At 40.9% G+C, this 26,640-nt stretch overlaps 1 protein-coding gene across 2 annotated transcripts in view; it reads right to left on the bottom strand.

The window, feature by feature from the left end:
- Positions 1-26,640, bottom strand: part of LOC117510440 (transforming acidic coiled-coil-containing protein 1-like) — an 80,801-nt gene that overhangs the window by 14,296 nt on the left and 39,865 nt on the right. For both annotated transcript variants that reach the window (XM_034170135.1, XM_034170134.1), the window contains 5 exons: positions 22,421-22,512; positions 10,372-10,789; positions 7,491-7,545; positions 7,277-7,358; positions 560-612 (listed from right to left, as the gene is read on the bottom strand). In XM_034170135.1, coding sequence (XP_034026026.1) covers positions 560-612; positions 7,277-7,358; positions 7,491-7,545; positions 10,372-10,789; positions 22,421-22,512 — 700 coding nt within the window. The remainder of the gene's footprint in view (positions 1-559; positions 613-7,276; positions 7,359-7,490; positions 7,546-10,371; positions 10,790-22,420; positions 22,513-26,640) is intronic.

Below are 26,640 nucleotides of genomic sequence, written 5' to 3' on the forward strand. Positions count from 1 at the left end.
AAGTCACTGCATTAACTTTCATATTTAAATATAAAACCCTTGTTTACTTCAGACCAGTGACAGAGTATTAGCTCAATCTTCACATACATAATACGCATTTGGCATTTGCCAAATATTACTCAAAAATAAATTTAAGCTCAAAATAATTTTATTGGTGCTTGATGAGTCCAAATTAGCAAGACATTTAAAACGTCTTCATGTTAGATGCGGTGAGATAATGTCTATTGTGATTTGACACTATAGATATGAAAATGATGTGACAGAAATTATGTAGCACAAACTGAATTTAACACTGCAGTTGTTGTTATTGTACAGTCCAGGAAACCGTCATATGGGAATATGTCTGGACTTGTTGGTTTGTCATCCACAGTTGACAACAATTCACTCTGACTCCAAATAATCAACTTTGGCGCCCTCTAGTTCTCACTTGTGGGATCACTGCTGCAAGACTGAAAACTTGAGAGCTCATGTGCATGACTGCAGTAGTTAAACGTTATATTGCATTTATGGTTGATGGACATAAAAGGCACTAATGTTGTTATTGGTAACATTTCCTCACCGCAGAGCAGCAGTCTGAGTCCTCAGTTCTACATGTCACAGTGCACCCTGGGACTGTGAAAATGCAAATCACACAAGAAAGTCATAAGTGTGAGTGACACAGCATCAGAAAAAAAATATGATTACTCATTATGTCCAGCAGGTGGCAGTATAAGGGAATGCATGCACATGGTACATGATGGTAATCCTGCCATCCATTGCAAATATTTTACTAGAACAATGGAGTTGGGACGTTGTGTAAAATGTAAATAAAAACAATACAATGATTTGCAAATCCTCTTCAACCTATATTCAATTGAACACACCACAAAGACAAGATATTTAATGTTCAAACTGATAAACTTTATTGTTTTTGTGCAAATATTTGCTAATTTTGAAATGGATGCCTGCAACACATTTCAAAAAAGCTGGCACAGTTTAGCACATGTAACACGTTTACCACTGTGTTACATCACCTTTCCTTCTAACAACACTCAATAAGCATTTTGGAACTGAGGACACTAATTGTTGAAGCTTTGTAGGTGGAATTCTTTCCCATTCTTGCTTGATGTACGACTTAAGTTGTTCAACAGCCCGGGGTCTCCGTTGTCAGATTTTGCACTTCATAATGCGCCACACATTGTCAATGGGTGACAGGTCTGGACTGCAGGCAGGCCAGTCTAGTACCCGCACTCTTTTACTATGAAGCCACGCTGTTGTAACACGTGTAGGATGTGGTTTGGCATCGTCTTGCTGAAATAAGCAGGGACGTCCCTGAAAAAGACGTTGCTTGGATGGCAGCTTGTGTTGCTCCAAAACCTGGATGTACCCTTCAGCATTGATGGTGCCATCACAGATGTGTAAGCTGCCCATGCCATGGGCACTAACACACCCCCATACCACCACAGATGCTGGCTTTTGAACTTTGCGCTGATAACAATCTGGATGGACTTTTTCCTCTTTTGTCCGGAGGACATGACGCCCATGATTTACAAGACATTTTGAAATGTGGACCCATCAGACCACAGCACTCTTTTCCACTTTGCATCTGTCCATTTCAAATGAGCTCTGGCCCAGAGAAGGTAATGACATTTCTGGATGTTGTTGATGTGTGGCTTTCACTTTGCATGGTAGAGTTTTAACTTGCACTTGTAGATGCAGTGATGAACTGTGTTAACCTACAATGGTTTTCTGAAGTGTTCCTGAGCCCACGCAGTAAGATCCTTTACACAATGATGTCGGTTTTTAATGCAGTGCCACCTGAGGGATCGAAGGTCACAGGCATTCAATGTTGGTTTTTGGCCTTGCCACTTATGTGTAGAAAGTTGAATGAATGAATGGCTTATTCAGCACGCACAAAGAAAATCTCTCCTTTACAAAACAAGTCAAGAGAAAACATAAATTAAAACATATAGAACAAAACTCAAACAATTTACTAATTCAGTGCGGCTGAAAGGGTGTGGGCAGAAGCAGAAGCTTATAAACGCCCACCCCGTACATCAGTTTCTGTGCACAAACAAAGAATAAACACAAAAAACAAATACCAATCAGTAATGTAACGCAGTGAAACAAAGTAATACAACAGACAAACAAACAAAAAAAAGCCACACAGGCAATTTACTTAATTACTCAAACTTTAACAAGTTAATATATTATTTTTTATACAGTCTTTTAAAACAAGCCAATGTACTAGATACTTTAATACAATCTAAACAATCATTCCACACTCTAACACCCTTTACGGAAACGCAATGACCTTTAGCAGTAGTTCGAATCTTTATTCTATCAAATACCAAAGTTCCACGCAAATTATAACTGGACTCCAGTTTTCCAGATTGTCTGAATCTTCTGATTATATTATGGACTGTAGATGATGGAATCCCTAAATTCCTTGCAACTGAACGTTGAGAAACATTTTTCTTAAAGTGTTGGACTATTTTTTCGTGCAGTTGTTCACAAAGTGGTGATCCTTGCCTTATCTTTGCTTGTGAATGGCTGAGCCTTTTGGGGATGCTCCTTTTATACCCAATCATGACACTCACCTGTTTCCAATTAGGTGTTCTTTGAGCATTCATCAACTTTCCCAAGCTTTTGTTGCCCCGTCCCAACTTTTTTGAAACGTGTTGCAGGTATCCATTTCAAAATGAGCAAATATTTGCACAAAAACAATAAAGTTTATAAGTTTTAAAATTAAATATCTTGTCTTTGTGGTGTATTCAATTGCATATAGGTTGAAGAGGATTTGTAAATCATTGTATTCTGTTTTTATTTACATTTTAAACAATGTCCCAACTTCATTGGAACTGGGGTTGTGTTTGCACAATCATTCCGAAGTGCCATTTATCTGAACTTACTAATTTTTTATTATGCATTTACATGAATACAAAGGTTTTATAAGCTGTTCTCACAGTACATAGCAGATACCTGCATAAAGTGGTGTGAAAATCTTTTACCCCTTGAGCTTTGTCACATTAAATTGTTTTATGACATCAAATTAAAAAAGAAAACAATCAATGATTCTTTATACTAAAATTTCTAAAATAATTTTCTTTACACTCAAACTGAAACTACATCTCTAAAACATAAATTAAAGAAAAGCATGAACACTTAAATAGTGTATGTAACAATGTGTTCTTGTTAGTGTAACAACTAAATCATCAGTTTTACAGCCAGTTATCTTTATAGTAGTTAGGATGGATACATGAATATCTACAATTTGCTGAATATGTCTTGGAATTCCTTTGTATTAATCATTAAGAAACAGACAGTGGGGAGGCGTGTACCACATGCCCCAGTGTACAGTACAGTTTGCAGCATCCCCAGGCTGTGCGTCTCAACCTGTCTGACTTTGTTTCCCGTCTCTCCAGTCTGCTATCAAGGCTGACATGCCAAAAAGTATATTTAAAAAAGAAGTACAAACAGTACGGTACTGTGAGGTAAATCTCTGAAGTACGCAGTTCTCAAAAAGTGACTGACTGTGCAAGCAGACTAGTGGGGGAAGCCACCAAGATACCGATGACAACTCTGAAGTAGTTATTAGTGGGGCAGAGATGTGTAAAAATACTACTACAATTGTGTAGTTCATGGCAAAAGCACCACATTTTGCACAGATATCATGATGTGTACACACACACACACACACACACACACACCGTATTCACCCATCGTAGGGCCCAGGACCGACCATCAGCACAACCTTCTTTTTTTTTTTAAGAAAATTGGTTAAATGCCCACCTGAAATTAAATTAAATTTCAAGCATCACACAGTGGCAGCACAGTGGTTAGCACTGTTGCCTCACAGCAAGAAGGTCATGGGATCAATTCCCACCTGTGTAGAGTTTGCATGTTCTCCCCGTGTTTGTGTGGGTTCCCTCCGGGTGCTCCAGGTTCCTTTCACATCCAAAGACATGCAGGTTAGGTGGATTGGAAACTTTAACTTGTCTGTAGGTGTGCATGCGGGTATGAAAGTGTTTGTTTGTCTATATCTGGGCCTGTGACAGACTGCCGCCCTGTCCAGGGTGTCTGCCACCTCACGCAGTTGGAATAAGCTGGTATAGAAAATGTCAACACATTTATTGAATGAGAAAAAGACAAAAAATAAAGTTGCAAATGGGTGTTATTTGTGATTTATTTTTTGTGATTTTTTTATTTATTTATGATGAAATCAGACATTTTATTTTACTGAGTGTTCCGATGAATGTAATATTGACCATGCTCATGCATCCGCGGAGTCCCTCTTCAAGCAGAATTTCACGTGGAGAGCCCTATGTCCTCCAGTGGGCAAATAGGGTATATTAGTAGAGGACCCTCCCATTGAGCCTGTGACCATTAATTCCTGAGCAACCCTTGAAGGTGGTTTTTCAATGATTGGATAATATTAAAGAAAATAAGTTCCCGTATACCTGTCAAAAGTTTGAGCTTACTGCACCAGAAGGTTAAATCCAAGATCACCGCCGTGAAATTGTTATTTGGCATATTTTCGCCTGTATAAATGTGTTTTTTTTTTTGTTTGGTTTTTTTTTTAGGGGTTCAAGGAATTCATTTAAGACAAAAAAAAAAAAAAAGAATTATTAAATAATGCATGATAGTGTGATTTTTGTGAATTACTTTTTTTTTTTAACCAAAATCCAACATACAGCCACCATGACAACTTGTCTTGTCATATCTTAGATTATGTTATAGCTATTTGTATGATCTCGGTGTCTAAATGTAGTTTTTTTGGGGGGTGGGGGGGAGTGTCAGGGAATTCAATTGAAACAACCCATTCAATCTTTAACAACACATTTTCATGATAGGGGGAATTTATTTCAGATAAAGGGAGGGCTCCCCCTGTCTGTGAGAGCCAGTAAGCTTAGGATTGTGTAATGCCCACATTGTTTCGTATAAACGTATTGTCTCAGCCATGTTCGTGGTCTTCCACAAGCTGGATTCAGACCCGGGCCTGGTTTTCAACGTGACTTTCAATAAATTCAAACTGAGGAATATATTGATATGGTTCTTTGGAAGGGGCAGTATGTTACATAAAGAACCGGGAGAAATTACAACTAAAGTTTGAAACATCTTCATTTTCGGTTACTTTAACCATGGAATATTCTCCATGATCAAAGTATTTAGTCCAAACCTTTGAGATGTTTACAGGAGCCTATTTTCTTTAATATCATACAATCATCTAAAAATGACCTTAAAACCTTGCTCAGGAAACAATGGTTACAGTATCAATGGGAGGGTCCTCTACTCTCTCTCTGTATATATATATATATATATATATGTGTGTGTGTGTGTGTGTGTGTGTGTAGCAAATCCAAGATGCTTTATCTTTATTAGTACTAGATGTCATACAGACATAAACGATGCATCGCTTTCTGTTTTCTTACATGCGGAATCCATACCAACTACAATTACATTGTTTTTGTTTGTTTTGTTTTTTTTATTTTAAGCTCGGCATGTCTTGGTGGTTTCTCTCACTTGTCTCCTTCACTAAGTTTATGAGAACTGCCTATTCCAAACAGACTTACCGTACAGTACCATACTCTTTTTATTTCTTAGTAAGTGGCGCAGTCCAGGAAATATCAGTGACTTGGAAATATTCACATATCCATCCCCTGACTTGTTTAAAGAAAACTGACTGTAAAACAGATGATTTGTATAAACAAGAATGCTGATATTTAGTTGAACCAACTGCTTATGTCTCCAGAAAATGAGGAGACAGTGCATAAAAAAAGCTGTAATTCCTTGAAATTTCCTTCAAAGTAAATGTCAACACTTCAACAACATTTTGATTGTGTCATTTCAACTACTTTCAACTGTTTACGTATGGGGCAAAATTACACAAATTGTGCGAGTGTTTAAATACTTACGAGGTCTATTAGAAAAGAAACCGACCTTTTTATTTTTTTCAAAAACTATATGGATTTGAATCACGTGTGATTGCGTCAGACAAGCTTGAACCCTCGTGCACATGCGTGAGTTTTTTCACGCCTGTCGGTTGTGTCATTCGCCTGTGGGCAGGCTTTGAGTGAGCACTGGTCCACCCCTCCCGTCGGAATTCCTTTGTCTGAGAACTTTCTGAGAGACTGGCGCTTTGCTTGATCAAAATTTTTTCATAAACTGTAAGGCACATCCAAGTGGACACCATTCGAGAAATTCAGACGGTTTTCGGTGAAAAGTTTAACGGCTGATGAGAGATTAAGGAGTGTTACTATCGCTTTAAGGACAGCCCACGGCGCCGCGCCCCGAGCCGCCGTAATCAGCCTGTTTCGAGCTGAAAACTTCCAAATTTAAGCCTCTGTTGACCCAGGATGTCGTGAAAGAGCAGAGAAGTTTCAGAAGAGGTCGGGATCAGCAGCTTATCCGGACATTCCACTGTTAAAGAAGATTTTGTAATGAAAGATGTGCGGACGGATTCGCGCGTCGGCACGCAGCCGCTCATCGCACGGCGCCACAGCAAAACACCTCCGTTGGAAGTCTCACAGGACAAGTTTGAACATGCCCAGCTGTTAAACAATTTCTCGGATACTCACTCGACTGAAAGCCATCGAAAACTGCCTGAATCTTATGAATGGTTATCAACACGGAGGTGTTTTCTGTGGCGCCGTGCGATGAGCGGCTGCCTGCTGACGCGCGAATCCGTCCGCATGTCTTTCATTACAAAATTTTCTTTAACAGTGGAATGTCCGGATAAACTACTGATCCCGACCTCTTCTGAAACTTCTCTGCTCTCTCACGACGTCCTGGGTCAACAGAGGCTTAAATTTGGAAGTTTTCAGCTTGAAACAGGCTGACGACGGCGGCTTGGGGCGGCGCCGTGGGCTGTCCTTAAAGCGATAGTAACACTCCTTAATCTCTCATCAGCCGTTAAAATTTTCACCGAAAACCGTCTGAATTTCTCGAATGGTGTCCACTTGGATGTGCCTTAAATTTTCTGAAAAAATTTTGATCAAGCAAAGCGCCAGTCTCTCAGGAAGTTCTCAGACAAAGGAATTCCGACGGGAGGGGTGGACCAGTGCTCACTCAAAGCCAGCCCACAGGCGAATGACGCAACCGACAGGCGTGAAAAAACTCACGCATGCGCACGAGGGTTCAAGCTTGTCTGATGTAATCGCACGTGATTCAAATCCAATATAGTTTTTGAAAAAAATAAAAAGGGCGATTTCTTTTCTAATAGACCTCGTATGTATCTGATAAGTAACTGGATCACACTTATTTACAGATCTAACCCCAGTTTGACTGTTTTACTCACTGCTTTGGTCCTTATCGGGTTTGACGCCAGCACTGCTCGCCAACTTTTCCTCATCTGTAGCGTGACCTCCGTGATGGTCATCCTTCAACAGTAGCACATATAATCAGTGACATTAACTATGGGTTATGTTTTCAGCCATTTATATCATCACTTCACCTGAGTGCTACTGAGAAAATGAGCAGGAAACACATTAAAGATCAGAGACAATCATCACCTCCCCGCTGAGGTCCTTCTGCATGGGCTGGTTCTGCTTTACTCTGCAGGACTTTCTGAGAAAAAGAAAAAAAACAACAACGGCCTCTGTGTCAACACTGAGTACATTATAGGTCTGTGGCTGTATGAGAATAAGCAGATTAAAGAAAAGGGTGTTAGCCAATTGTAAACAAGAGCAAGAACATTTGCAGAGGGCATAAGAAGGAATTACAAGTTTCAACACCTTCCTTTGTTTGGAGCCACACTCTCTCATTTCTTTTGTAAAACTAATCGCACAGCTTTACTTTTTCATTCAAGTTTCAAAATAAAGTTTAGACCATGGTGATGAAGTGATGAGTAAGCTCAGTCCATTTTTCTCTCTCACACAAAAAAATGTGTGCACACACATTTTCTGCTGTTCAGCAGTCCTGATGCCACAAAGGTTGAAAGGGAAAAGACTGACAGTTTAGGGCAAAAAAGAAAAAAAAACAAAATGCAGAAAAGGATGAGACATGGGTTAGGTTAAAGACACAGGGTTAGAGTTTACAAAATCAAACTGAGGGGAAAAGTACATGTAAATCTCAGGTTGCAAGGGCAAGCAGTTAAGTCTAACTATAACAAACAACACAAAATAAACAATATAGGGATAATATTAGAGCCTGACCGATATGGATTTTTTGGGGGGCCTATACTGATATTAGAGAGCTGATATATCTGCTAACACATACATCAAAAATGGCAATGATTCCTAACAGTTATCAAACCCTTCTGACTAAGTAGTGTCATTGAGGCTTGATGAACTTTATTACCCATAACTACAAAAATATCCAACAACCAAGCAAAATACATTATGCTACCTTCACGTGGAGTGCCAGTCACCGTGCCGCACTGCTGTGTCTTTGCATTAAACAGGCTTCTCGTCTATTTTGTGCTGCCTAGCTAGTGGCATAGGGACCACTTATCTCTTGTCACTGCAAAACACCCACTCTGACTGAAATTGAAGAGCAGCTGATTGCTTTGCCCCAGTCGCTTGTAGCTAATGTGACCAAGGGGTGATGGGTGTCCCACCCATGCTTGACAGCATTGTAAACAAAGCCACCAGAGCAATTTCTGCTGGAGAAACAACATAATGCCACCATTTCCAACAGCAAAAGTATTTTTTGCATTGTTTCTTCTTAAAATAAAAGTTTTCATATCAGCAAAAATAATGCCGATACTAATATGTTTGTGGAAGGCTCCTATCAGCCAATACTATCTGTTTACTGAGATATAAGTTGGACTCCAGTTAATACAGCAACTACCTGTACATCCTGTTGTTTTAACAAGTTTATTTACATGTAGAGAGGTAAACATCTGCACATTTAGCTCCACAACAAAACGGTCTGCACAGCCAGACAGCTGGAATGGAGTTTTTGTCTATTCAGAGGCGACAAGCAGTGGTTTACTCTGAGCTCTTATTGGCTCGTCCAATAACATTAATTAACCATTTAGCCTTTGGCAGTGTTTGTGTTCTAAACCAACAGTGTGCTGATTAAATGTATTTGTGTCCTGAGTGAAAAGATGACCCCTAATGACATCTATAAATAGAGTCCAGGTTGTCTAGGTTCAACTTCTCCTTTAACACGTTCACATTTTAAGATTACTTACAACTTAAATTATTGGTGATATTATTAAATTAATATATGATGTATTTTCAGTGACATATTCAATAAAACAACTGCCCCGTGCTGAAGCACAAGTTGCTCGCTACTCGTAGTACTCCACATCGCTGAAAAGTGGAAACAGCTGCAGGGTTACTGCAGAGTTTTGGAAAAGTTCAGTAAATGTTGCTAATCAAAAAATATTGACAAGTAAACCACAAGGTTGTCCACCAGCCGACACAAACTGTTGGTATCTGTTAGTAGTAAAGGCGGATAAGAAACAAACAGTAAACAAGCAAACTGTTGCATGCATTTCTGCTGCATGTGTGAGAGAGCTGCAACATGACTGATAAAAACAGGGATTTGTGGGTGCAAAATAATCAGCCAGTCATGTTTCTGGATTTCTCATAAACTCAGCAAGGCAAGGAGAGTACAGCTCTCAGAGGCCTGACTGCAAATGGTGTTTGAATACAATCAGGTTAGGTCTGGAACTCATGGGCGCAATTTGGTGAGGGATAGGGGGGACATGTCCCCCCCCCCCCCCACCTTTTCAACCAGGGGGGACAGAATATGGTATGTCACCCCCCACCTTGTAACATATATGTGTATACTTGAAACACGCTATGTCAGTCTTATGTGCAAAGCCATGTCAGAATAGTACCTTTGTTTCTGCAAGTTTGTATTTTTAGTAGCATTGACTTGTTTACAACACCTGTTTCTTGTTTGTCACATTCGGAATTTTCTGGGACTGCATTTGCCCAGATTTGAAACCAAATATAGTTGCCTCTAGGGACTAGTGTCTACACATAAGTATCAATGGACCATATGCTAATTTACTAAATTCTGAAAGTTAGAAAAGGAGAAAAGCTATCTGGGACCTCAGAAAGCCCATCTGTTCCTTGATCTCCAAAATCAGTCTATGCAAGTGAAATTATGTTCAATGAGTGTTGTCATTAGTGCAACTTTGAAAATTAAATTCATCGTAAGTAATTTATCAGCAATGAGGCACTGAATCAGGCACAGAAAAGCTTGTCACATGGCCATAATGTCACAGCTGACGTTCCCTCACAATGCAAGTAGCACACACCATCTCCTGAAGTAAATACATAAAAATATGACTTAAAAAAAACATTTTACAAATTAGGGAGATTGAACGAGGTGCAACTAAGCACTGACGATGGTGGTGATAATAATAATAATAATAATAGGATTACATTTGAGTGAAGTATCTGTGTGTGTTTTTAAATACTTTTAAATACTCACGTGATAATTGTGTTGCTGTTCTCACTCCCCCCTGAATTACAGCTCAGCTTTGTGTTTGACAGCATGGGGTCAGAGTTCATGTTCCCATTAAGTAAGTCAGGATCCACACAGTCAGAAGTGTTTGGAGCCTCGTCATCCACCTCCGCAGGGTCAGGTTTGTGAAGCAGCGAGAGAACAGACAGAGATGGAGGTCTAAGAGCCTGAGGCTGGGACAGAGGACTGCATGGGAAGAGGTCCTTCTCAGGACCAGGTTTGCCACTCAGGGATACGTTGAGATTTTGATCCAAACCAAAGCTGCAGCTGCTGTTAACGAAGCAGCTAGTGCTGTTATTCAGTGAATTGACTTCCTGGGATGAGTTGGTGTGAACATCTCGGTTGGAGTTCTTGTCCAAAATGGGAGCTGTGACATCAGGATGAACTGTGAAAAGAAAATCTAAATTATTCAACTCTTTGAACACCAAGCACTTTCTAGGCTTTTTTTGTTTCCTTTCTCCTGTCATACTTTTGCTTACTATGCCTCCCCCTTCTTTCTTTTTCTCCATCTGCAAGTGCTGCACTTCCATGGAAACAGCACAATCATGACCAGAAATAGGTACATCTCATCAATGTCTTTTTTGCAGTAGAACAATGTTATGATGTCAGAAATCATAAAAGAAGAAAAAAATGTAAGTTGAACTTCTTTGAAAATGTATTTTACAAAAACTAAAAAAAGATGGACTCCAGAGACGTAACATTTATCCAAGTGCCCAGAAGTGGTATCAACAGTGGGAAAAACTGGAGAAGTACATGCTATATATATATATATATATATATATATATATATATATATATATATATATATATATATATCCTCTACTATTATCCCTCTCTCAACATAAATTTTCATTCTTTCTTGCTCCTTTTGTCTAGCTCAGCCTGAAATTCAGTTGAAGATTTGCTGAAGTTTTGTCATGTGACTCAGCTGAGTCATTCAAGGTTTCACGTTACCATTGAAGAGCAGAGAATTTTTTTTTCTTTGACATAATTTCAACAGAGCAAAGGGTTTATTTCTGGCACATGTGTCAGTTTGACATGAGCAGTAAAGTCATTTTAAGGAATTATTACTATTTATTAATATCTCTCTACATCTGGAGTTGGTCCCCGTAGTGCAGCAGATAATTGGAACAATCTTTCAAATGGTGATACAAGCACCAGATTTGGCACAAATACTCCTTAGACATTACTCTTTTGAAAGAAACCCAACTGGCCACTTGAATTTTCAATAGACAGCCAGGTAGGGGTCAATTGAAGAATTACACAGGGATCCAAATTTAAAAATGCTCCAATTAAATTGAAAAATACACCACATTATTATCACTTTACCGGGGCGTTGCTAGGCCGGTATCGTAGATTTACGTCGACAGTATCTGGCTATACCCGCCCGCTGTGCGTAAACAAATGATGTCATAGCGCGCGCAGCCCAAGAACTGTCCGCAGAGGAAAAGATTAAAAGGCGAGTTTTGGTCCCAATATGGATATTACGGATGATTTTCTCATGGATAGGTCGACAATGAACAGCAGCTAAAGCAGCCAGCTTGATGGGGACGCACTGCTGAAATTATCATTTTCCTGACAAACACCCGCCAAAACAACGGCCACTCTGAAGGACCGATAACAGAATCGTTAAGCACAAAGCTTATTGATGTCAGTGGATCGAATCATTTCTTAACGATACCCGAAAGAAACCGGTTCTCGATACCCATCCCTAGTCACGGATAGTCCAAACTAAACCTTTTTGGAATCTTTATGATTAGACAAATAATGTGGTGTATTTTCAATATGATTGGAGAATTTTTAAATTTTGACCCCTGTGTAATTCTTCAATTGACCTCTACCTGACCGCCAATTGAAAATTCAAGTGGCCAATCGTTTTTTTCAAAAGAGGACTGTCTAAGGAGTATTTGTGCTAAATTTGATGCTTGTATCACCATTTGAAGGATTCCTCTGTAAATATTCTATCTGCTGCACTACCAGGTGCCGGACTGTGGCTGCTCACTGCTCCTTGTGGTTGGATTGTGTCTAACTCTAATTAGGATGGGTTAAATGCAGAGGACAAATTTTGTATATGTGTATACAACAATAATGGCCCTTCTGCTCTGCTTATCTCTTACCTCCACCAAGGAGGTAATGCTTTTGGTGCTATTTGTCTGTCTGTTAGCAGGATTACCCAAAAGCTACAAAATTGATTTGTGTGAAACTTAGTGAATGAGTGGGGTATGAGCCAAGGAAGGATCCATTAACTTTTTAGAGTTCTTCCATGGAGCAGTTGAATTATTATGGTATTATATTAAATTATGGTATTTATTTGGTATTATAATCCTAATTTCAAACAATAATATGATTCGATTCAGTCTCCATGCTCAGATCATCACTATATGCAGTGTATCAATCCACCCCCACTATTCAGAGATTTAACCTTTAAGTAAAAGCCTCTCTTCAGACTTCAAATGGCTGCTGGCTTCCTCTCAGAGCCCCTCACATCCTGTGTCCTCATCCCGTTAACAGCTAGTTATTGACCAGAGCAGCGAAGCAATTCACTGTTGCTGGGACACAAGTCTCTGTTTCTGCAAAATACACTCACAACTACGGTATGAAATACAAACAATTATACAGCAGGATCCTCTCATGCATTTAGCACTCACATCCTCTTTCTTCTTCCCAACACACACACACACACACACAGCAAATTAATTCACTGTAGTTTTACCTTGTGTGGGTACAACTAGTATGTTATATTATATAACCATTTTTCTACTGTAAATGTGGGTGGTTCACATACACGCAGCCTTGAGAGACGGGGAACAGATGTAGAGGAACCACACCCAGTCACGCAGAGTGTGCACACCGCAGTACAGCAGAGCAACAAAAACAACAGAAAACCTTCTTACAGTTACACAACTCAACACACAAAAAAAGGAAAAGCAGACAGAGAGCACTGAGAGAGAGCCAAAGAGGGGGAAAATAACAAAGTCAACACATTGTTGTCTACAATGTCACAAAGGTCCTGGTTCAACATTACACTCAGATTGTGGCACATGAACGCAGTTGAACACAAGAAGAAGCAAACTTTTGTATAGAAACTAATCCAGATTTTGTTTTGAACACGTGACCTTTTCACTTTACCATGAACAGACTGACAATAACCTGACATCATCTGTAAATTAGATCCAATAATATACAAATGTGCATTTTATTTCTAAGCACAGCTTTCCAATAAACTCTGGTCAGTCTGTCCAAATTCAAGCTGGAGAGCTACAGCATGTTGATCAGTTTGGATGGAGAACTTTAGTTATGTAAAAACAGCATTCTTTTGCTTATCCAGTGCCATGGTAATCCCTGGTAACTGGCAGCGTATCATGTTTTATGGGTGAAATTAGACCAGCAGGAGGGGAGGGAGATGTTTGTGGTTAGAGAGCAGCTTCAAAAACACGGGACGCTCCCGTCACACATTATCTAATTATTCACACCTGCAGACCAAAGAGCTTGTTTACATCAAGTAGACAGTTAATAGGCTTATAAATCTCACTCCATCTCTTATTCCTGTACCACTGGAAATATAAAATCTTTTTCTTTTAAACCCAAATGTTTTAGATAGTATTCCACAAAAGCCAACATCTTTCAAGTCATCAGACAGAGTTGTTGTACTTTCGGCTGCTCCCAATTTCTTGAGGTTGCCACAGTGAATCCAGTACAGATCCATATTGGGATTTTTGCACATTTTATGCCAGATGCATGATAATTCCACATTATATGGAGAATGGGCACAGGTGGTCTTGAATTGGAAACCTCCTGTTCAAAAAGTAAGTGCACTTGTGAAAGTGTAGTGACACGGACCCATAACAGGGGGCGTAAATGAACGGACAATAGAAGGAGTTAAATTTGAACACTTTACTGTTGTGAATGCCACAACCAAACACAGCAGATTATAGAATAAATACAAAGTCAATGGATAAAGGTGTCGTGTGGGCAGGCTCGACGATAGGAGACGTCCGTCTAGAAAAGAACCGGAACCACACGATTTCCTCCGCCACCGAACCCAAAGGATACTGGAGCCGCCAGGTCCCGAGTCCCTCAGGTGGCCACCGTCTCCGCGTGTCAGATCTGGTACTGCTGGCGAAGAGCAAAGACAGTCAAGTGTGGGTGTGTGTACACCCAGTAACAACAACGGTGGGAATTCCACCTCCACCTCAAATCACACACTCGTGCAGCTGCTGTTTAACCACTTATCTGGTTGGAGTGTGAAGCGAAGCCGTCGCTAATCACACCAAATGCCAATCCAGCAGATAAGGAAACACCACAGGAAAATGGCTGCAAAAAGAGCTCAGATTATTTGTCAGAGTTGACGATAGCTGAGAAGTTACCTCCGTAGAAGAACGATATCTCGGCGACGTGGTGGAGGTGTCATCCTGCTTTTATCCGGGGTGAGTGCAGATGATCGGTGACAGCTGTCATAGTTGATGAGTGACAGCTGTCACCTCGGCTGTTCCTGTGAGGCAGCAGCGCCCTCTCATGCCTGAAGCCCGCACTTCAGGCAGGGCGCCCTCTGGTGGTGGGCCAGCAGTACCTCCTCTTCTGGCGGCCCACACAACAGCACTAACCACATGGTCACCAAACCACCCAACCCATTACACACAGAGTGCAGGAAACAAGACAACCTCAATCAGATCAAGACGCTATCAGGTTTGGACATCAGAAATGGCTGGACACAATTGCAGGACTCAGACACACAGCTCTGTTGGTTAGAATCGTTTACTGATGACGTAAGCTGAAGTCGGTACACAGTAAGGCAGTCAAAAACAAGCAACAGTACAAAGAACATCAGGCTAAAGGCGTGGTCAAGAAAAACCACCAGGTGGTCAAAAAACACTATGAGGCAAGCAGGACTATGGAAATACACAGAATAGAGCTGGAAGGAAGGCACAAGGCACATCGATCTGGCGAAGTACTAGTGCAGGGGTGGCCAAGTTTGGTCCTCGAGAGCCACCTTCCTGACACTCTTAGTTGTCTCCCTGCTCCAACACACCTGAATCCAATGAAAGGCTCATTAAAAGTCTGCTAACGAGTCTTTCATTGGATTCAGGTGTGTTGGAGCAGGGAGACAACTGAGAGTGTCAGGAAGGTGGCTCTCAAGGACCAAACTTGGCCACCCCTGTACTAGTGGAACCCATGAGCCTTAAATACACCCAGGTAATGAGCTGTAGATTAGAAACAGGTGTGGGTGGAAAGCACCAGAACATGGATGTGGCCAGAGAAAGTGAAACGCCCATCACCAAGCACCAAGACACAGACAAGAGAGATAAGGACAGATAAGACCCAAGCAGGAAACAGACCAGGAAGAGAACTAACATGTACAAAAGCAAACACAAAAATAAACAAAGTAAACCCTAAGCAAAACCCCAAATCCTGACAGATTAAACAAAAAATGTGTGCGCCTTGTTCACATAAATCAATCAATCAATCAATCAATTTTTTTTTATATAGCGCCAAATCACAACAAACAGTTGCCCCAAGGCACTTTATATTGTAAGGCAAGGCCATACAATAATTATGTAAAACCCCAACGGTCAAAACGACCCCCTGTGAGCAAGCACTTGGCTACAGTGGGAAGGAAAAACTCCCTTTTAACAGGAAGAAACCTCCAGCAGAACCAGGCTCAGGGAGGGGCAGTCTTCTGCTGGGACTGGTTGGGGCTGAGGGAGAGAACCGGGAAAAAGACATGCTGTGGAGGGGAGCAGAGATCGATCACTAATGATTAAATGCAGAGTGGTGCATACAGAGCAAAAAGAGAAAGAAACAGTGCATCATGGGAACCCCCCAGCAGTCTACGTCTATAGCAGCATAACTAAGGGATGGTTCAGGGTCACCTGATCCAGCCCTAACTATAAGCTTTAGCAAAAAGGAAAGTTTTAAGCCTAATCTTAAAAGTAGAGAGGGTGGCTGTCTCCCTGATCTGAATTGGGAGCTGGTTCCACAGGAGAGGAGCCTGAAAGCTGAAGGCTCTGCCTCCCATTCTACTCTTACAAACCCTAGGAACTACAAGTAAGCCTGCAGTCTGAGAGCGAAGCGCTCTATTGGGGTGATATGGTACTACGAGGTCCCTAAGATAAGATGGGACCTGATTATTCAAAACCTTATAAGTAAGAAGAAGAATTTTAAATTCTATTCTAGAATTAACAGGAAGCCAATGAAGAGAGGCCAATATGGGTGAGATATGCTCTCTCCTTCTAGTCCCCGTCAGTACTCTAGCTGCAGCATTTTGAATTAACTGAAGGCTTTTTAGGGAACTTTTAGGACAACCTGATAATAATGAATTACAATAGTCCAGCCTAGAGGAAATAAATGCATGAATTAGTTTTTCAGCATCACTCTGAGACAAGACCTTTCTGATTTTAGAGATATTGCGTAAATGCAAAAAAGCAGTCCTACATATTTGTTTAATATGCGCTTTGAATGACATATCCTGATCAAAAATGACTCCAAGATTTCTCACAGTATTACTAGAGGTCAGGGTAATGCCATCCAGAGTAAGGATCTGGTTAGACACCATGTTTCTAAGATTTGTGGGGCCAAGTACAATAACTTCAGTTTTATCTGAGTTTAAAAGCAGGAAATTAGAGGTCATCCATGTCTTTATGTCTGTAAGACAATCCTGCAGTTTAGCTAATTGGTGTGTGTCCTCTGGCTTCATGGATAGATAAAGCTGGGTATCATCTGCGTAACAATTAAAATTTAAGCAATACCGTCTAATAATACTGCCTAAGGGAAGCATGTATAAAGTGAATAAAATTGGTCCTAGCACAGAACCTTGTGGAACTCCATAATTAACTTTAGTCTGTGAAGAAGATTCCCCATTTACATGAACAAACTGTAATCTATTAGACAAATATGATTCAAACCACCGCAGCGCAGTGCCTTTAATACCTATGGCATGCTCTAATCTCTGTAATAAAATTTTATGGTCAACAGTATCAAAAGCAGCACTGAGGTCTAACAGAACAAGCACAGAGATGAGTCCACTGTCCGAGGCCATAAGAAGATCATTTGTAACCTTCACTAATGCTGTTTCTGTACTATGATGAATTCTAAAACCTGACTGAAACTCTTCAAATAGACCATTCCTCTGCAGATGATCAGTTAGCTGTTTTACAACTACCCTTTCAAGAATTTTTGAGAGAAAAGGAAGGTTGGAGATTGGCCTATAATTAGCTAAGATAGCTGGGTCAAGTGATGGCTTTTTAAGTAATGGTTTAATTACTGCCACCTTAAAAGCCTGTGGTACATAGCCAACTAACAAAGATAGATTGATCATATTTAAGATCGAAGCATTAAATAATGGTAGGGCTTCCTTGAGCAGCCTGGTAGGAATGGGGTCTAATAAACATGTTGATGGTTTGGATGAAGTAACCAATGAAAATAACTCAGACAGAACAATCGGAGAGAAAGAGTCTAACCAAATACCGGCATCACTGAAAGCAGCCAAAGATAACGATACGTCTTTGGGATGGTTATGAGTAATTTTTTCTCTAATAGTTAAAATTTTGTTAGCAAAGAAAGTCATGAAGTCATTACTAGTTAAAGTTAATGGAATACTCAGCTCAATAGAGCTCTGACTCTTTCTCAGCCTGGCTACAGTGCTGAAAAGAAACCTGGGGTTGTTCTTATTTTCTTCAATTAGTGATGAGTAGAAAGATGTCCTAGCTTTACGGAGGGCTTTTTTATAGAGCAACAGACTCTTTTTCCAGGCTAAGTGAAGATCTTCTAAATTAGTGAGACGCCATTTCCTCTCCAACTTACGGGTTATCTGCTTTAAGCTACGAGTTTGTGAGTTATACCACGGAGTCAGACACTTCTGATTTAAAGCTCTCTTTTTCAGAGGAGCTACAGCATCCAAAGTTGTCTTCAATGAGGATGTAAAACTATTGACGAGATACTCTATCTCCCTTACAGAGTTTAGGTAGCTACTCTGCACTGTGTTGGTATATGGCATTAGAGAACATAAAGAAGGAATCATATCCTTAAACCTAGTTACAGCGCTTTCTGAAAGATTTCTAGTGTAATGAAACTTATTCCCCACTGCTGGGTAGTCAGTCCATCAGAGTAAATGTAAATGTTATTAAGAAATGATCAGACAGAAGGGAGTTTTCAGGGAATACTGTTAAGTCTTCTATTTCCATACCATAAGTCAGAACAAGATCTAAGATATGATTAAAGTGGTGGGTGGACTCATTTACTTTTTGAGCAAAGCCAATAGAGTCTAATAATAGATTAAATGCAGTGAGACTGTCATTCTCAGCATCTGTGTGGATGTTAAAATCGCCCACTATAATTATCTTATCTGAGCTAAGCACTAAATCAGACAAAAGGTCTGAAAATTGCACCACCTTATCTCTTGGTCCACTTTGTAAACATTCTAAAATGAAACTGAAAATACAAATAAATATAGCAGACAATATTTCTCTTTATTATATGGCTGCGACGGTACACGTGCTCTGATTGGCTGTGTGATATTTTCCCATATCCGGACCTGTTACCATGACAACCGGTTTTTACTAACCAGCAGTGGTGGGCACACTTCCGATAATCCGATAACAGATAATTATCGAAGATAATGTTTTCATTATCGGATTATCTTTTTAGATAACTTTAAAAACCATCACCGGATTAATTATCTTCCGATGAATTGCCGACCGATAACTCTTAGACCAATAACGTAGTAAACCAAGCTGAACAGTGAAAAACATTTTTAAAACTTAAAAGCAGTTGAGACCTACCTGTTAAAAGTTTCCTAATAGATATATTGTTCTACCCTCTACAAACAGAAAAGAGCTGTTTTCAGAAAAAAAACTACTCTGTCCTCTGTAGGCAAAGGAGAACTGGTGACACACACACAAAAAAAATCATTTCCTTTAACACCATACTGATATAACTGCAATATCACCCAAGTCATCCAGAGGCATACATTTTTAACTTATGGTTCAAATTTTAACCTACTCATTTTGGACAAGTTACTTAAAATTACTGTCATGTCTGAAGTTTTATAAAGTGAAAATATCAGATATATTTTTTCATTTTAAAGTAATGTGCTAATTTTTAAGGTTTTGTGAGCACATGCTGTGCCCGGCCAGCAGCAATGCATTATGGGTAGCATAGGGTAATCTTAGACGTTCACGACAGGACAAATGCATTTCAGACACTCTGTTCAGGCTCCACGGACAACAGCATTAAACTCTAGTGCCTAAAACTCTCGTGAATATATTCTCTGGGTTTATAGACGTTACTGTATTTGTGTTTAAATTCCACGCATCTTAAATGTAGCAGACGGATTATCTGGAATTTTGTTTGGCAATTTTTCAAGGCTGCTACTGCCATCCACTGGGCAGTAGTGTTCATGGCAGTATTCGCCCCAAGTACTAAGTGTCTGGGCACCAGTAGATGGCAGTGTTCTATTTATTTTGACCCGGTTTCAGATAGTGGGCAAATCAACTTTTTGGCTTTGCAAATGGCTTTTTTTTTTTTTTTTTTACAAATTAAGTTTAAAAACAAAACAACAACAACAAAAAAACATTACAAGACAGCTCTGTGGTTGGATGCCTTGTAGCTCTTCAGCAGCAGGAGGTGGTCGTGAGATGTTAAAGCTTGTTACTCCACTACACGATGCAGGACACGCGATTAACCTGAAACTCGGTCCAAAAAATTCTCGCACGAATGAAAAATCATCTGAAAAATGGCCAAAACACACACAGTGTAAAGCCAACATTTATGTGTCAAGATAAGGCTTTTCAGAACTGACCAATTGTTAACCTTGTCCTTTGTTTTATCTATGTTTTTATTATTTATTATTGCATTTTAACTTGTGAAGTGCTTTGTGACTTATGTCTGTGAAAGGCACTATATAAATAAATTTACTTACTAATATTGAGTGCACGTTTTACAACATCATAAAATGTGCGCACATCATCAAACATTCTCTCCACATGCAAAACATTTTGCGATGACACTTCCAGGGCTCTGTAAAAATGCCTGTTTTTACAAATAAAATTGGAATATTTTACAAAAGCACATTTATCTTTAAACCAACACACGACACACGTCACATTAATGTGTTGGTTTACATAATGAATAACTGAACCAATCAGTGTTTAGCAGAGGCACTATTACCCAGAATGCTTTGCAGTCTGTGTTTGTTACAAAACCTCAGAATTAGTGCATTATTCAACATTAAAAGATATATGTTATATTTTAACTTTGTACAAATGACAGAATTGACATTAATGGAGTTATTCTATCAGTAGTTTCACAAAACCATAAGTTAGTATGACTTTATTTTTCAAGACCTCCGCCTGACCGGAGCATTGTAATTAGTAGAGAGCTCATTTTGTGGGTGCTCTCAGGATTCTTCTGTGCAGCTTCCTACAGGGGCCAGTATGACTAAACATGGAAATACTGGCTCATTTTTTTTGGGTCTTTTGTCGCTTTTGATGCTTTCAAAAGCGATTGTGTTAAAAGTCAATTTCAGCTTCTTAGTAACTGCAAATGTTCCAGAGCCAATACTGGAATTTATCGATTATCTGTAACTTCCAATACATTTTTGGGTGGTTTATCAGTTTATCTTTATCAAAGATAACCTTTCAGTTATCTGATTATCTGTTATCGAAGTTCATTTTTTGGTTATCTGTGCCCACCACTGCTAACCAGGAAGCACAAAACACATTTAGAAAATCCAAGTCAGACATAAACATACTCCATAAATATCTAAACAGCATCTGAAAAAACAGACAGATTGAAAGTTTACCAGCTAACCACTGGACCATCTGTTAGCAAGTTCTTCATGGAGGTGAAGCAAACATGTCTGACTACAGCCGTCAGCAGCTTTCATATTCGGGTGATAGTGTAACTTTGCGTGTTTATATATACGAGGGCTGTCCATAAAGTATAGGTCCTTTTTATTTTTTTTCAAAAACTATATGGATTTCATTCATATGTTTTTACGTCAGACATGCTTGAACCCTCGTGCGCATGCGTGAGTTTTTCCACGCCTGTCGGTGACGTCATTCGCCTGTGAGCACTCCTTGTGGGAGGAGTCGTCCAGCCCCTCGTCGGAATTCCTTTGTCTGAGAAGTTGCTGAGAGACTGGCGCTTTGTTTGATCAAAATTTTTTCTAAACCTGTGAGACACATCGAAGTGGAAAAATTAAGTTGGTTTTCGGTGAAAATTTTAACGGCTGATGAGAGATTTTTGAGGTGATACTGTCGCTTTAAGGACTTCCCACGGAGCGAGACGTCATGCAGCACTCCCAGGCGCTGTCGTCAGCCTGTTTCAAGCTGAAAACCTCCACATTTCAGGCTCTATTGATCCAGGACGTCGTGAGAGAACAGAGAAGTTTCAGAAGAAGTCGGTTTCAGCATTTTATCCGGATATTCCACTGTTAAAGGAGATTTTTTTTAATGAAAGACATGCGGACGGGTCACCGAAAACCAGCTTAATTTTTCGAACCGTGTCCACTTTGATGTGTCTCACAGGTTTAGAAAAAATTTTGATCAAACAAAGCGCCAGTCTCTCAGCAACTTCTCAGACAATGGAATTCCGACGAGGGGCTGGACGACTCCTTCCACAAGGAGTGCTCACAGGCAAATGACGTCACCGACAGGCGTGGAAAAACTCACGCATGCGCACGAGGGTTCAAGCATGTCTGACGTAAAAACATATGAATGAAATCCATATAGTTTTTGAAAAAAATAAAAAGGTCCTATACTTTATGGACAGACCTCGTATAATAGCCATATAATAAACGAATTATTAATCTTGCTTGCTCGGGCTGCATGGGGAAATATCAGGTCTGATATTTCCCCGTGCAGACCGAGCAGTCAGTTAATAATCCTTTAATAATCTCCGGTACTAGCTTACTAATAATATGAGGTCAGGCTTTGGGCAGTTTTCAAGAGTAGATGTTTTTGTAATTGATGTCCAAAATTATTACTCATTTGTGGTACTTTAAAGAGACCCCACTTACCCATGTGGTTGGTGTGGTCCACTTCGGTGAGTAGTTTCCCAACACCTGGAGACTCCATTTCTGGTGTCCCAAAAGTCCCCTCTGAGTCTGAACTATTGAGAGAGAGAGAGAGAGAGAGAGAGAGAGACACAGAGAGAGAGAGAGAGAGAGAGAGAGAGAGAGAGAGAGAGAGAGAGAGAGAGAGACACAGAGAGAGAGAGAGAGAGAGAGAGAGAGAGAGAGAGAGAGAGAGAGAGAGAGAGAGAGAGAGAGACCAAAAAATTAAAAACCTCAACTGAAGTGTTTCACACAGCAAACAGAACTAATGAAGATATTTTAATTTGAAGCAAAATATGACACAGCCAATTACGGCATAAGACAACACAAGACAAAAAGTAAGAGTATTTGTTTAAAAATTCATCATGACTTGCTTTATAGCTATAAGATGAAAACTATATTGTTTTACAGCTTCTAAAACATCACTCTGCTCTCATTACGCCATTGTGCTCATCTACATAAAACAATCTCTGACAACTGTAGAGCTTGAACAATTCCACATGAGACTTCATCACAGAGGTTTTCTGTAATAGGTCTGTTCCTACATGCTTCAGATACAATCACATGAATTATGAATGAATTATTTTTTTATCCTATCCATAAAAGCCTGTTTTCAAAAAATATCTCCATCCACATGAAAACGCAAAACGCACAGTCAAGAGCATGCAAAAGCATTAGGTGAAGATATAACCCTAACCGTAAAGCCATGTTGGACAATCAGAAGGCTGGAAAAAAACAGTTATTACTGGTCCTGTTGCTAACTGCAACAGAACATCAAGACAAAGGTGAATTCTGTGTGTAGACTGGTGGTGAAGTTGAGCTATTTCTCAGCATCACGCTCAGTTATAAAGTTAGCAGAACTCAAAAGACTGGTCAGTCCAAGTATGGCAACATTCGCACTCTTTTCCACAAACAGTACCCTTCTGAGACATCACAAGAATTTCCTCATGGCAACACCTAACTACACAGTATTTTATCTCCTACCTCCACCACTGCAGAAAACTGCCAAAACACTGTGCACAACAAAATCTTCAACCAAGAAGGACTTTTGCAAAAGCTCCTAAAATCCAGTATGCATGTGGATGAAGGGTCAAAACACAAAGAAAAAGCTATGTTTTCCAAAATACTTGTGTACGTGTGAACATGCCCTGAAATGAACCAAAGACAATCAGATCTGTTCAAATTGCAGCAGACCAGAACAGGACAGATTAATACAGGTTTGATAAACTGCCTGTCTGCTGATATTGAGAGGAAGATGTTGAGAAAACTGCTCACCATCTGTGACTACACCTCCCACCCCCTGCATGCCACACTGATGTCCTGTCAGAGCACCTTCAGCAAAAGACTGAGTTCACCGAGGTGCACCACAGAACGCCACAGGAGGTCCTTCCTACCTGTGGCAATCAGACTGTATAACTCCTCCCTCTTCTGCAGGATGAATACATGAAGAGCATCAGTGCTATGTGCAGTACTGTCAATATCTTGTGATGAATGAAATGAAATGTCTTCACTCATTTGCATAAACATGTTGTACTCATTGTTCTCACTGTAAAAAAAGCAATGTTTAATGTTTACTGTTTCGGCACTCTGGCAAAACAATTTCCTTCGGGATTAATAAAGTTCTTCTCATTCTTATTTTTCATGTCATGTCTGTGTCTCTCCACTTCCCTCTGTGCAGTCTGTCCTATACAATTATTTTTGGGATTCTAAAATTGAGAGCCATTGCATTATAAAGCTGAAACTTTGAAATCGTTGGATAATAGTGCATGTAAATACCTTCAAATTAAAAATGAAAGCCTTTAAGAGCAGCCAGGGACTGCTCTTAAAGGCTTTCAGTCCCTGGCTGAGCGCCGATACGTTGGAGTTTACTCCAGTAGACGAGAGGGTCGCCTTCCTGCGTCTTTGGGTGGCGGGGGGGGAAACTCTGACTGTTGTTTGTGCATATGCATCGAAGAGCATTTTGTATTCGGTATTCGGCCTTCTTGGAGTCCCTGAATAGAGTCCTGTATGGGGCGCCGGAGGGGGACTCCATTGTTCTGCTGGGGGACTTCAACGCACACATGAGCAATGACAGAGACACCTGGAGAGGCATGACTGGGAGGAACGGCCTCCCTGATCTAAACCCGAATGGTCATTTGTTATTGGACTTCTGTGCTAGTCATGGACTGTCCATAACGAACACCATGTTCGAACATAAGGATGCTCATAAGTGTACATGGGGCTGAAAATCAATGATTGATTTTGTGATTGTATCATCTGATGTGAAGCCACATGTTCTGGACACTCGGGTGAATTGTAATGTTAATAATGTGATTATTATTTAATTTGTAAATTAATCTTCTGTAAAAAGGGGTAGATAATATAAGTTCACTTCTTTCTACCCCCTTTCATTCAGGTGTATTGTTACGTTTGTTATGTTTTCTTTTGGGATGATTTTTGGTTGTGTGGTTGGAACTGAATGAAATAAATAAAAAATAAAAATAAAAAGAAGACAGGGGCAGAGCTGTCAACTGATCACCATCTGGTGGTGAGTTGGATTAGAGGGTGGGGGAGGACTTTGGACAGACCTGGTAAGCCCAAACGGATAGTGCAGGTGAACTGGGAATGTCTGGAGGAGCCCACAGTCTGACAGATGTTCAACTCACACCTCCGGCAGAGCTTCTCTAGCATCCCTGTGGAGGTTGGGGGCATTGAACCAGAATGGGCAATGTTCAAAGCTTCCATTGCTGAAGCTGCAGTGGGGAGCTCTGGCCTGAAGGTGCCTCAAGGGGTGGCAACCCTCGAACACCGTGGTAGTCACCGGTGGTCAGGGAAGCCGTCCAACTGAAAAAGGAGTCCTTCCGGGATATGTTATCTCAGAGGACTCCAGAGGCAGTTGCAAGGTACCGACAGGCCCAAAGGGCAGCAGCTTCTGCTGTGGGGGATGCAAAGCAGCGGGTGTGGGAGGAGTTCGGAGCAACCATGGAGAAGGACTTTCGGTTGGCACCAAGGTGCTTTTGGAGGACCGTGAAGCACCTAAGGAGGGGACAATGGGGAACCATCCAAGCTGTCTACAGTAAGGATGGGACTCTGTTGACCTCAACTGAGCATGTAATCCGGCGCTGGAAGGAACACTTTGAGGAACTCCTGCATCAGACCGGAGTGCCCTCTATAGTAGGGGCAGAGCTGGAAGCTGATGGAGGATTTTCACCAATTTCCCTAGTGGAAGTCACTGAGGTAGTCAAACAACTCCGCAGTGGCAATGCCCCAGGGGTTGATAAGATCTGTCCAGAAATGCTGAAGGCTCTGTGGAGGGACTGTCTTCGATGAGACGTCTCTTCAACATTGTGCTGAGGTCTGGGACAGTGCCTAAGGAGTGGCAAACTGGGGTGGTGATCCCCATATTTAAAAAGGGGGACCTGAGAGTGTGTGCCAACTACAGGGGCATCACACATCACATTACTCAGCCTCCCTGGTAAAGTCTACTCCAGGGTACTAGAAAGGAGGGTTCAGCCGATAGTCGAACCTCTGATTGAAGAGGAACAATGCGGGTTCCGTCCTGGTCATGGAACAACCGACCAGCTCTTTACTCTCACAAGGATCATGGAGGGTGCCTGGGAGTATGCCCACCCAGTCTACATGTGTTTTGTGGACTTGGAGAAGGCGTATGATTGGGTACCTCGGGAGATACTGTGGGAGGTGCTGCGGGAGTATGGAGTGAGGGGGGTCCCTTCTCAGGGCCATCCAATCTCTGAACTTGCAAAGCGAGAGCTGTGTTCAGGTGCTCAGCAGTAAGTCGGACTCGTTTCCGGTTGAGGTTGGCATCCACCAGGGCTGCGCCTTGTCACCAATCTTGTTTGTGATATTCATGGACAGGATATCGAGGCGTAGTCGGGGGGAGGAGTGTTTCCAGTATGGTGGGCTCAGGGTCTCATCACTGCTTTCTGCAGATGATGTGGTCCTGTTGGCTTCATCGCCCGGTGACCTCCAACACTCACTGGATCGGTTCGCAGCCAAGTGTGAAGTGGCTGGGATGAGGATCAGCACCTATAAATCTGAGGCCATGGTTCTCAGCAGGAAACCAATGGATTGCCTACTCCGGGTAGGGAATACGGCCTTGCTCCAAGTGAAGGAGTTCAAGTACCTCGGGGTCTTGTTCACGAGTGAGGGGACGATGGAGCATAATATTGGCCAGAGAGTCGGCG

This window comes from Thalassophryne amazonica, chromosome 5 (genome assembly GCF_902500255.1).
Source record: "Thalassophryne amazonica chromosome 5, fThaAma1.1, whole genome shotgun sequence".
Taxonomy (NCBI): Eukaryota; Metazoa; Chordata; class Actinopteri; order Batrachoidiformes; family Batrachoididae; genus Thalassophryne; species Thalassophryne amazonica.